Source organism: Sus scrofa, chromosome 4 (assembly GCF_054392235.1).
Source record: "Sus scrofa isolate SSC_HxYL_T2T_F1_AM1 chromosome 4, Sscrofa_HxYL_maternal_Yorkshire_Landrace_v2.0, whole genome shotgun sequence".
Lineage (NCBI taxonomy): Eukaryota > Metazoa > Chordata > Mammalia > Artiodactyla > Suidae > Sus > Sus scrofa.
The window spans coordinates 87,410,412-87,424,474 of NC_139386.1; the positions used below are offsets into that span (position 1 = coordinate 87,410,412).

At 37.5% G+C, this 14,063-nt stretch overlaps 1 protein-coding gene across 50 annotated transcripts in view; it reads right to left on the reverse strand.

The window, feature by feature from the left end:
* Positions 1 to 14,032, reverse strand: part of DCAF6 (DDB1 and CUL4 associated factor 6) — a 158,388-nt gene extending 144,356 nt beyond the window's left edge. For all 50 annotated transcript variants that reach the window (XR_014843918.1, XR_014843916.1, XR_014843917.1 and 47 more), the window contains exon 1: positions 13,682 to 14,032. Coding sequence is in view for 41 of the 50 variants with exons in the window: in XM_021089470.2 (XP_020945129.1) it covers positions 13,682 to 13,778 (97 nt within the window). In the remaining 9 variants the exon portion in view is untranslated. The remainder of the gene's footprint in view (positions 1 to 13,681) is intronic.
* Positions 14,033 to 14,063: the final 31 nt, after the last annotated feature.

Sequence of the window (14,063 nt, forward strand, 5' to 3'; positions counted from 1 at the left end):
CCACAAAGCAAAAAATCTATAATAGGAGTTCCTGTCATGGCTCAGCGGTTAACGAATCTGACTAGGAACCATGAGGTTGTGGATTCAATCACTGGCCTCCCTCAGTGGGTAAAGGATCTGGTGTTGCCATGAGCTGTGGTGTAGGTCACAGACATGGCTCAGATCTGGCATTGCTGTGGCTGTGGTGTAGGCCAGCAGCTGCAGCTCTGATTCTACCTGTTGCCTGGGAACCTCCATATGCCACAGGTGCCGCCCTAAAAAGACGAGACAAAAAAAAAAAAAAAAAAAAAAAAAAATTCTATAATAGATACACACACAAAAAAAGGATGCTAAACACTAAAGACAATCATCAAATCAAAAGAAAGCAAAAGAACAACACAACAGGAGTTCCCGTCGTGGCGCAGTGGTTAACGAATCCAACTAGGAACCATGAGGTTGCGGGTTCGGTCCCTGCCCTTGCTCAGTGGGTTAACGATCCGGCGTTGCCGTAAGCTGTGGTGTAGGTTGCAGACGCGGCTCGGATCCCGAGTTGCTGTGGCTCTGGTGTAGGCCGGTGGCTACAGCTCCGATTAGACCCCTAGCCTGGGAACCTCCATATGCCGCAAGAGCGGCCCAAGAAATAGCAAAAAGACAAAAAAAAAAAAAAAAAAAAAAAAAAAGAACAACACAACAATTACAAAAATAACAAATAATTAACAAAATGGTCGTAAGTACATATTTATCAGGAATTTTGGGGGAGGCCACACCTGTGGCATGTGGAAGTTCCCTGGCCAGGTATAGAACCCACATGCTAGATAATTACCTTGCTGAGCCACACAAGAGCTGCTCATAAATAATTTCTTTAGGAGTTCTCACTGTGGTACAACAGGATTGCACATCTTGAGAGCGCTGGGATGCAGGTTTGATCCCCAGCCCAGCATAGTGGGTTAAAGATCTGGCACTGCCACAGCCATGGCTTAGGTTGCAACTGTGGCACAGATCTGACCCCTGGCCAGAGAACTCTACATGCCACAAAGCAGCCAAAAAATAAATAAGTGAAAAAATAACAATTATTATTATTATTATTAATATTTTGCTTTTTAGGGCTGTATCCATGACACATGGAGGTTCCCAGGCTAGGGGTCCAATTGGAGCTACAGCTGCTGGCCTATGCCACAGCCACAGCAATGCAGGATTCGAGCCTTGTCTGTGACACCTCAGCTTGTGGCAACGCTGGATCCTTAACCCACTGAGAGAGGCCAGGGATTGAACCCACAACTTCATGGTTCCTATTCAGATTGTTTCCACTGTACCACAACGGGAACTCCAATAATAATTACTTTAAATGTAAGTGGACTAAATGTTCCAATCTAAAGGCAAAAAAAAAAAAAAATAGATGAGTGGATAAAAAACGAGACCCATGTACATGCTGTCTACAAGAGACATTTCAGATCTAACAACATACAAAGTCTGAAAGTGAGAGGATGGAAAATGAATTCCATGCAAATAAAAACAGAAAGCTGGGATAGCAATGCTTATATTCCACAAAATAGACTTTAAAACTAAGATTATAAAGAGACAAAGAAGGAAATTACATGATAAAAGGATCCATACAAAAACATATACAATTATAAATATATATGTTCATAATATAGGAATACATAAATACATTAAGCAAATATTAACATAAAGAAACTGAAAGTAACATAATAATAGTAGGGAATATTAACACTCCAGTTAAATCAGACAGATCATCCAGAAAGAAAACCAGTAAGGAAACACTGGCAAAAAATCCTCAACAAAATATTAGCAAATCATATTCAACAATACATTATAAGGATCATATACCATGATCACATGGGATTTATTCCAGGGATGCAAGGATGGCTCAACATCTGCAAATCAACCAATGTGATACACATTAACAAACTGAACAATTAAAAATCAATGATCATATCCATATATGCAGAAAAGCTTTTTAAACAAATTCAATATCCACTGATTAAAAAAAACAACTCAACAAAGTGGGTATAAAGGGAACACATCTCAACATAATAAAGGCCCATTTTACTGACAAGTACAACACTAACATCATACTCAAATACTTAGCATTTCCCTAAGATCAGGAACAAGACAAGGATGCTAAATCTCAACATTTTTACACAACAATCAGACAAGAAAAAAAATAAAAATAAAAGGAATGCAAATTGGAAAGAAGTAAAACTGTCACTGCTTGCAAATGACATGATACTATCCAGAAAATCCTAAAGATGCCACCAATGAAACTATTAGAATTACTGAATACAATAATGTTATAGGATACAAAATTAATGTACAGAAATCAGTTGTTTCTACAATCAACAAACCACCAAAAAGAGAAATTAAGAAAACAATCCCATTTACAACTGCATCCAAAAGAAAAAAATACTTAAGAATAAATCGAACCAACAAAATAAAAGAGTGGAAAACTATAAAATATTGATAAAAGAAAATGAAGACGACAAAATTTTAAAGATATAATGTGTTCATGGATTACAAGAACTAATATTTTTTTGTCTTCTTTTTATTTTAGGGCTGTACCCACAGCAAGTTCCCAGGCTAGGGGTCCAATCAGAGCTACAACTGCCGACCACAGCCACAGCCACAGCAACAAGGGATGTGAGCCGCATCTGTGACCTACACCACAGCCCCTGGCATTGCTGGATCCTTAGCCCACTGAGCGAGGCTGGGATCAAACCCGTGTCCTCATGGATACTAGTTGGGTTCATTACCCCTGAGCCATGATGGGAACTCCAGAATTAATATTATTAAATGTTCATAGTACCCATGACATTCTACAGATTCAATGCAATCCCTATCAAAATACCAATGGCATTTTTCACAGAACTAGAACAAGTATTGCTAAAATTTGTATGGAAATACAAAATACCCCAAATAACCAAAACAATCTTCAGTAAGAACAAAGCTGGAGGTATCAAACTCCCTAATTTCACTATACTATAAGGTAAAGCAATCAAACAGTATGGTATTGGCAAAAAAACAGACATATAAATCAATGGGATGAAACAGAAAAGCCAGAAATGAACCCACACGTAGATGGTCAATTAATCTACAATAAAGGAGGCAAGAATACACAATGAGTAAAAGATAGCCTCTTCAATAAATGGTGTTAGGGAAACCATACACCTACATGGAAAAAAGTATCAAACTGAACAAACTTTGTTACATAATATTAAAAACTCAAAATGAATTAAAGACTTAAACGTAAGACCTGAAACTATAAAATTGTCTAGAAGAAAACACAGGCAAGATGCTCTCTGACATCAGTCTTAGTAATATATTTTCAATATGACTCCTCAGCAAGTGAAACAAAAGCAAAAATTTAAAAATGGGACTACATCAAACTAAAAAGCTTTTTGTATAGCAAAGGAAACTATCTACAATATGAAAAGGCCACCAATTGAATGTGAAAAGATTTTTGTAAACAATATATCTCATAAGGGGCTCATATTCAAAATACACAGAGAAAAAAAAACGCAATTACAAAAAGGGCAGAAGCCTCAATGGACATTTTTCTAAGGATGACATAAAGATAGACGGTCAACACACACATAAAAAGATGATCAATGTCATTAAACATCAAGGAAATGCAAATCAAAACCACAATCAGATATCACCTCACACCTGTCAGAACGGCTCTTACCAAAAAGACAACAAATAAGAAGTATAGGACAGACACAACTTAGAATAGATTTACAAAGAGATCCTGCTGAATAGCATTGAGAACTTTGTCTAGATACTCATGTTGCAACAGAATAAATGGTGGGAGAAAAAATGTAATTGTAATGTATACATGTAAGGATAACCTGACCCCCTTGCTGTACAGTGGGAAAATAAAAAAAAAATATTTAAAAAATAAATAAATAAATTTAAAAAATTAAATTAAATTTAAAAAAAAGAAGTATAGGAGAGGGTGTGGAGGAATGGAAACCTTTGTTAACTGTTGGTAGGAATGCAAACTGGTACAGTCACTATGGGAAATAGTATAGAGTTTCCTCAAAAAAAACTAAAAAGAAAACTACCATACTATCCAGCTATTTCAATTCTGGATATTTTCCAGAAGAAAACAAAAACACTAATTTGAAACATATGCATTTATATGTTTACTGCAGCATTATTTACAGTAGCCAAGATATGGAAGCAACCTAATTGCCCATCAACAGATGAATGGATAAAAAAGATGTGGCATATATATACACAATAGACTATTACTAAACCATAAAAAAGAATGAAATCTTGCCATTTACAACAACACAGGTGGACCTAGAGGGTATTATGCTAGGTGAAGTCAAAGACAAATATATGATTTCATTACATGTGGAATATTAAAAACAAAACAAACAAATGTAACAAAACAAAAACAGACTCATAGATGGTTGCCTGAGGGGAGGGGGCTGGGAGGGGCGAACAGGTGAGGGAGACTAAGAGTTACAAACTCTCTTATGAGATCCCATTGGTGGCTCAGGGTAAGAACCCAACTAGTATCCATGAGGATGTGGGTTCTACCCCTGGCCTCGCTTGGTGGTTTAAATATCCAGCATTGCTGCAAGCTGCAACGTAGGTTACAGACACAGTTCAAATCATGCATTGCTGTGGCTGTGGTATAGGCTGGCAGCTGCAGCTCCCATTCAATCCTTAACCTGGACTTCCATATGCCGCACATGCAGCCCTAAATGGGGGGGGGGGGGGGAAGAGTTACAAACTTCCAATTCCAAAATAAATGAATCACACTGATGAAGCAATGTACAGAATAGTAAACATAGTCAATAATATTGTAATAACTTTGAATGATGACAGATGGTAACTAGACTTCTCCTGATGATTTTGTAATGTACAGAAATACTGAATCACTATGCTGAGACCTGGAAATAATATAGTGTTGTAGGTCAATTAAATACTTCACCTAAAAATTGATACTTCAATTTAAAATAAAATCCTTCAATTAATACAACACTTCAATTTTAAAAAAAGAAAAAGAAAATTAAAGGATAGTTTTAAAAAAGCACATAAAAAGATATTCAACATTAGCAATTAGGGAAAATACAAATTTAAACCACGAGTTATCACTACATACTTATTAGAATTACTAATTTTTTTTTAAAAAGTGGCAACACCAAATGCTGGTGATAATGCAGAGAAACGGATTACTCATGCATGGGTGATGAGAACATAAAATAGCTCAACCATACTGGAAAAAAGTATGGCAGTTTCTTACAAAAATAAACAATGCACTTATCATACAGTGCAGTAACTATAACTACAATTCTTTTTGGCTCTTTTGGTTTTTTTTTAGGGCAGCACCCAGGGCATAAGGAGGTTCCCAGGCTAGGGAATGAATTGGAGCTGTAGCTGTTGGCCTACATCATAGCCACAACAATGCAGGATCACAAAAATGCAGCATCCGAGCCATCTGAGACCTACACCACAGCTCAAGGCAACGCCAGATCCTTAACCTATTGAGCAAGGCCAGGGACTGAACCTGTGTCCTCATAGATGCTAGTTAGATTCAATAACCCATGAGCCATGAGAGGAACTCTAGTAACTAGCATTCTTGGACATCTATCCCAGAGATTTAAATATATGTTCATATAAAAATCTGTATGTGGATGTTCATAACAGCATTATATTTAATAGTCAAAAACTGGAAATAATACAAATATCTGTCAATCAAATGAATGATTAAATAGTCATACATCCATATCATGAAATACTGACAATAAAAAGAAACTACTGTTACACGCAATAACTTGGATGCACCTTGTACAGAGTGAAAAAAACCAATTTCAAAAGTTAACATACTAGTTATTTATAATATTACATACATATTGTTTATATAACATTCTAGAAATGCAAGAATTATAGAAATGGAGAACAGATTAGTAGTCACCAAGAGTTAGCAGTGGGAGGAAAAGATGTAGCTATGGCTAAAAACAGTATCACAAAAGACTATGGAATTGTTCTGTATCTTAAATGATATTAACCACATCAATTAATCAAAAATTAACACTGATTTACTAAAATTAATTAAAATCAATGTTAAAACTGCATGGAACTAAATATATACCATGCAAAATCCATATATAATTGGAAAAAATCTGAATAAGGTTCATAGATCTATATCACTTTCCTGATTGTGATGTTTTAATATACTGTACAAAATATTACCATTGGGGAACTGATCAAAAAGTACATAGGAATCTCTTTGAAATATTTCTTATAACTGCCAGTGCATCTACAGTTACCTCAAAATTAAAAGTTAAATGCTACCAAACAAAACAAAACCTCCCCACAAAGAAAATTCCAAGCTCACTCAAATGGCCAATGATGAATTCTATCAGACATTTAATGAAAAGGTATTTCAATTCTATACAAACTTTTCAGAAAAAGAAAACACATTCAACTCATTTATGAGGCCAGCACTATCCTGATTACAAAAACAGGCAAAATATAACAAGAAAACCATAAGCTAATATCCCTAATGAACGAAATACAAAATTCTTACCAAAAGTGAAGCTAGCAATATACAAAGGATAACTTATCATAACTAAGAGGTAAATCAATTTAGCCCAGGGAGTGAATATTGTCTCAATATTCAAAAATAAATCAATACATTAATACCTCATATTAACATAATCAATGAAAGAGAAATCATATAATAAACTCAATAGATGCAGAAAAAAAACCCTGACAAAATTCAACAGTTAGTCATGATAAGCACTCTTAGCAATTTAAGAATAAAAGAAATTTCTTCAACAGTTATCTACAAAAACCTAGTCAACAACATACCTACAGTTAAAGACTGAATGCTTTCCAAGATAAGGAATGAGGCAACGACATCCATTCTTACCTACTTCCTTTCAAGATTCTACAGGAGTCCTGGCCAGTGTAATTAAGTAAGAAAATGAAAAAAAGCTAAATACATACAGATGAAAAACTAAACTGTCTTAATAAGCAGTGACATAATCATTCACATAAAGTTTTTTAAAACTTGCAAAAACAATGTTTATGAGAACAAATGAGTAGGGTGAGTAAAGTTGCTGGATGTAAGACCAATTAAAAAATAATCAATTACAGAAGTTCCCTGGCAGCCCAGAGGTTAAGAACTTGACATCACTGCTATGGCTCGGGTTCAGTCCCTGGCCCAAGAACTTCCATATGCTGTGGATACGGCCAAAAAAAAAATCAATTATATTTCTATATATGCATGATGAATAATTTGATATTACTTATAAACTACCTAAAATAATATTTAAAACATTAATATATAAATATAGCAAAATATGTACAAAATTTGTACACTGAAAAATATAAAACATTTCTGAAAGAAATGAAAGAATATCAAAATAAATGGAGAGAAGCCACTATCACGAACTGGAAGATTCAATATTGTAAAGACTACAGTTCTCCCTAAAATAATGTATAGATTCAGCACAGTATCAGTCAAAAACCCAGCAGTCTTTTTTGTAGAAATTGAGATTCTGAAATTTTAAAAATGCAAAGGACTCAATAGCCAAAATAACTTTGAAAAAAAGAACTAAGTTCAAAATATCACACTAGGGAGTTCCCGCCGTGATGCAGCAGAAAGGAATCCAACTGGAACCACGAGGTTGCGGGTTCAATCCTTGGTCTTGCTCAGTGGGTTAAGGATCCGGTGTTGCCCTGAGCTGTGCTGTAGGTCGCAGACGTGGTTAGGATCTGGTGGGGCTGTGGCTATGGCTATGGTGTAGAAGGGCAGCTGTAGCTCAGATTTGACCCCTAATCTGGGAACCTCCATATGCTGCGGATGTGGCCGTAAAAAGCAAAAAAAAAAAAAAAAAAAAAAAGAAGAAGAAGAAGAAGAAGAAAAAAAAAATCACACTGGCTTATCTCAATACTCACTATAAAGACCTGAAGTACTGGCATAAAGATAGACACCTCCATTGACGGTATGTGTTAAGAGAAAATGACTTACATACATGTTACATGGTCAACTGATTTTCAACAAAGGGGAAAGGACAGTCTTTTCATAAATGGTGTTGGATCAACTGCACATTCATATGCAAAGAAATTAAATTTGACCTTTACCTCACAACATGTATTAAAACTAATTCAAAATTGTTCACAGACCTAAATGAAAGAGTTAAAAATAGAAAACTAGAAAAAAAAGCATAGTATAAATCTGTCTCTTTGGGTCAGATAAAAATTCTTAAATAGGACACAAAAAAGCATCAACTATGTAAAAGACACCATGAAGAAAAAGACAAAAAAATGTGCAAAAGACATATCTGATTAAGGACATGTATCAAGAATATAAAAAAGAATTCTTACAATATTAAAGAGGTAAATCTAAACATTTAACCAAAGTATACAGATGGCAAATAAGCCATAAAAATATATTCAAAATCATTAATCATTACAATCAAATCAAATGTAAATTTTTTAAATAATAATGCTACCATTATACCTATATACCTACTAGAAAGGCTAAAATTAGGAAGACTCAATGTCAAGTGCTGATGAGAATGTGGAACAAATGGAATTCTCAAACACTACTGATGGGAATGCAGTATGGTACAATTATTTTGGAAAAGTTTGGTAGTTTCTTATGAAATGACACACATTTACCACACAACTCAGCAATCCCACTGTAGGAATTACTCAAGAAATGAGGATTTAAAAATGTCCTACCCTAGTATTTTTTCCAAAGTATAAATTAAAAGTTTGTCTTCTTTATTAGCCACCAGCAGTACTCAAAAAAATTTCTGTTTTCATCTGCTGCAAGTACTTGGGAAACCCACCTACCCTAACCTTGAAGTCAGTAACATTTAATCACGGTTATAAAAAAAAAAATACATACCATCTAGTACAGCTCTGCAAACCCCAAGCCAAGACTCATTAGTGGATATTCCACTGAGTCAATGCCAACGTTTTTAACAACATGATACGGAACAGAAAACAGAATGCCCCATACCTAGTAAGCTTAAATACTATTTGGGGAATCTTTTATTTCAACTATGTGTGTGTTCACAAATTGCCATGTAAATGTATTTTTACTGTGGACTGTGGTTGAACATCTGAAAAATGCTGACATAAAACATACCTGTAATAGAAATTCTATGCTACCGGAAGTTCCTATCCCTTTAAGCACTTTCATCCTATACCAGAGAGGAATTTGAGACCTATAGTAGAGCTATTCAATTGTCTGCAGCTACTATGATTAAAATGTGTTTCCTATCTTCAGGAATTATCAGCATATTCTATTACATGTATTTGTCATATTTGACTGTCCTTATTCACTAAGAAATTCAGACATTTTTCAACTTCCACTGAGTTTTTTTTAGCCACACCCTTGGACCAAAGTTCCTTGGCCGGGGATCGAACCCACACTACAGCAGTGACCTAAGCTTCAGCAGTGACAAAGCCGTATCCTTAACCTACTGAGCCCAGCAGGGAACTCGATCATTGAGATTATAAGAGTAAAAAATATATATACAAATATTTCACTAACTTTTCCATGGTAGACAACAAAGACACAAAAGTCAGAATTTAGTGACCCTCATTAAAATATATTGTAACTTGACAAAACTTTATCACTAAATAACCTGTTAAGTCTAAATGTAGATGTATTCAGGATATGCTAAAGACTAAATGCAAAATTATCCATTTTAATACATATGAGTCTAATGATATTCAAGTGACACAGACTTCCTAATCACCTCACAAAAAGAGATCTCAATCTCCAGTATAAAGTTGTCACTGGCTTTGTGGTATAGTCTGAATGTTCCTGCCCTGCCACCCCCAACCCTGACAAATTCCTCTGTTGAAATCCTAACCCCCAAGGTATTAGGCAGTGGGATCCCTGGGAAGTGATTAGGCTTAGATTAGTACCCTTATAAAAGAGACCCCAGAGAATTAGCTCACCCCTTTTGCCTGTGAGGTTACAGTGAAAAGATGGCTATGAACCAGGAAGCAGGCCCTCTCACCTGACTCAGAACCTACTCATGTGAACACCCTTATCTCAGCTTTCCAAAACTGAAAAATAAATTTCTGCTGTTTATAAGACACCCAGGTTATGGTGTTTTGTTATAGCATCCCAAGCTGACCAAGACATTGCCTAGTCACAGTTCAAACACTTTATATTAAACACATAATACATTAGAGCAAACAGCTCCCTTGAAAATTTCCCTTAAATTGCTTGTTTTAAAAACTGTCTTTAATTTATAAAGGTTAGAAAGTATCAATTCAAATTGTAGACAAGTCCAATTAAAATGAAAGAAATAGGAATGGATAGAAGAAATGTACAGAAACGTTAGTTTCTTTTATAAGCAATGTTTACCTCTATAAAACTGTAATGAAATATGTGTGGCTAATAAATTATTACTATAACAAGCACTGAGTTCCGAAAACACTATTCTATAGCTAGCATATGGTAGTTTGAGAAACTCTGAGACCTACAGGTGTCTCTGACTCTGGACTTTGACAATTAGTCTTTAGAAAAATTAATTCTCCATTGAAATTTAGATCAGACTCATAAATACGTCAATCCCTGGAATGGCCTCTGAATCAGTGCTAGACAAAACAACACTCTACTGGTTCAGGTGCATCTTGTGAATTTGGGGATTATAAGTAAACATATATATACTTTGCCGAAATAACATAGGACAAATTGATTATCTTCATTCCAACTTTTTTTTTTTTTTTTTTTTTTTGGTCTTTTTAGGGCCACACCCACAGCATAGGGAAGTTCCCAGGCTAGGCCTCAAATCAGGGATACAGGTGGCCTACGTCACAGCCACGGCAATGCCAGATCCTTGACCCACTGAGCAAGGCCAGGGATCAAACCCACGTACCGGTTGGGTTCTTACCACTGAACCACGACGGAACTCCTTTTATTTTTTCATTCCCACAATATAAAAGGATATTTTGTGAACTGTAATTTTCTTTGATTGGAGGAAAAAAAGCAATTAATGACATTTAAATAAAACTACCTGTAAAAATTTTTTCTTAATTACAAAAGAGAAATCACCTGTAAAGCTTGAATACTACTATTGAAAAGACACATGCTATGGTTAACTTGAAATGTGTCTGTTATAAGGAAACCCTGTAGGAGTTCCTGTTGTGGCTCAGTGGTTAACGAATCCGACTAGGAACCATGAGGTTGCGGGTTCAATCCCTGGCCTTGCTCAGTGGGCTATGGATCCAGCGTTGCCGGAGCTGTGGAGTCGCAGACGAGGCTAGGATCTGGCACTGCTGTGGCCGTAGCATAGGCCGGTGGCTACAGCTCAGATTAGACCCCTAGCCTGGGAACCTCCATGTGCCGCGGGTGCAGCCCTAAAAAAGGACAAAAAGCCACACAAAAAAGGAAAAGAAAAATCTGTCAATTCCTTCCATCCCAATTTTACTGTTATTTAGAAGTAATTCATTACCAGAAATACAAAAAATGGAAATTAGAAAAATATTTCATCTACACCACTCTAGATAAACAATCAAAATATTTAAATACTGAAGTCTCCAAAAAAGAAATATATTTACTTTTTAAAACTCTTGGACTTGGACTTTTTAAAAAGAAGACCTTATAAATGTACTTCGAAATATCATTTTTTTAAACATCTCATTAATTCAGCCACTATCAATATGGATTTTTCTGTTTCCTGGATGGTAAGCCAAAATTAGCACTGTGAGTGTGGAAGAGTTGGATAAATGCAAGGTGTAAAGATGGTCTCCTAAGGCCAAGAAATTACAAGCTATTTTCAAATACTTAAAAAACCACTTTTAAGGAAGCTGCTCCAAGAATGTGCTAATTATAATGTATATATTACTAACACATTTAAAATATTATATAACATGGAATTCTCTGTATGAATATACATATATTTGAAAATCTGTAATTTAGACTTTCAACAATAAACAGTGGAATCTTACTCAATTCCCCCTCCACCCAAGACACAAACGCCACTCTCATTAGGGAGCTAAAAGAGGAAGAGAAAAAGAAAACATATAGTTTTATTATATTTTGACTCTATCACAGATACAGCTGAACTGAACCAGACGAAGCATTAATATATAAACCTGCATATAAGTACTACTTATTTAAATGCTCCAACTAATTGAGATAAAGGATCAAATGTAAATTCATTCATGCAGGACAGTGTTAAAGTTCTTTCTCTGCAAGTAAATATTAAAAGAAATACTGCACATCTTTTTAGGTTAATGATTTTAAAAGCACTCTTTACCGATATTTAATTTTAAAATGATTAATCACCACTCCAGGTACTTATCCTAGAACAAATGCACAAAAAGCTTGTACCAGGATATTCCCACTGTAGTGCTGTTGGGGTGATGGGGGGGGCTGAGTCTACCATGACACCTTCATACTGTTAAATATTATGCAATAGTTTAAAAAGCTGAATAGATCTATTTTTACTGACATGGAAAGAATTCCAACATGTACACATGTGCTTGTTAATTCAAAGGAAAAGGTCTGGAAGACTATTCAGGAAACAACACTGTTACTTCTCTAAGGGGGTGTGTGTGTGTGAAATTGGAATGGGAGGAATAATAAGGATTTTTGCTTCATTCTTACTAAGTTTTTACAAGGAGAACATATTCATGTCACTTGAGACACCAAAAAACAAGAGCAAGGGAAAAAAATGCTTGCTAACTTTTCTCAAATAATTCACAAACCAGAACTGTTAGGCGTAATGAGATGTCATTTTCTTTTGATTCTAAGGCAAAACCAAATAACATCAAAAAATACCTAGCAAAAAGCGACAGAATTGGAAAAAAATTAATGCTGTCATTTTCAAATTCAAAGAAAAATTAAAAGAGTAATGAAAAGATTTGCAGAGGAAGAAATAAAATAAATTACTAAATCCGTCCACTTTTAGCTCAGGCGTGACCCAGAATCCTCACAAATCCACTTTCCCCAAAACGAAAAAAAAGTGTAATACTGTTCCCTCAAGTATCAAGGTTGTTTTTAGAAAGCTTAACTAAGAAACAGTAAATGCCAAGTGTGTTTCACAGGGGGGGAATGGGAACGTGAAATCCTACACCTCCTTAAAGCGGTCAAAACGACTGAACACCAGAGTCCAACTGGGAATGCGCGCGGGGGTGGGGAGAGCTCAGCTATCACTTTTAGGTTTGGCTCGGAGCCGCAGGACAGTTTACATAGAGTCTGTTTGGAGCGTAAAGTCCCCGAGGGTGGTCAACGCATCACTGGCGACACCTAAGCCCTCCCGAGACTGTAGGGGAGCGGCGGTCAACACAAACTTAGGTCCTTCGGCGGAGCGAGGACAGCGCTGGAGAAGAGCTAAAGCGCCAACTTTTGCTCTAAACGCTGCAGCACCGGGAGGTTCGACAAGTCTTCTCCCGAGTCCCACTCCAGAAGCCACCCTAACACCAACCTTAGCCACTACTGTCTGCCCCCGGTCCGACCCCCCGAGGAAAACCCAGCAAGGGCGGCGGCTGGCAGCATGCAAAGGGGAGGCTTGGCCGTGGGAGGACACGGGCGCAGAATCCGACGGCCGAGGTCCACCCAGCATCCCTGAGTCTCCGGGGGACCCCTACCAGGCGCTATCCCACCTCCAACAGCCCCCGCGGCGCGGCCCCCTCCCCCACCTCTGGGCGGCGACCTCAGCGCCTCCGCCCCGGGGCCCCTGCTCACCCAGGTAGCGGCTCCGCAGCCGGGAGGGGTCCTCCAGCCCGAGAGACCTTTTCCTCACGTCCCACAACAGGTGTGGGCAGGAACCACCCCGAGACATGGCTCTGCCGGGCCGGGGGAGGAGGGGAGACCACCGCGTGGGGGAGGGGAGGAAGGGGAGGGGACACGCGGCTCAACACCCCAGCCGCACCGGCACCATCCGCGCGCCGAGCCTCGCGGGCGCAGCGAGTTAGATGGCGGCGGCAGGATCGACCCGCGCGCCTTCGCCCCCGAAGCCTGGCCGCACCCGGGCCAGAGCTCGCCTCATACTCTCCCTCTCAGACTACCCAGAACATCCAGAGATCAGCAACAGTCCCCTCCCTCGGCCCCCCTCCAACAGGAGGAG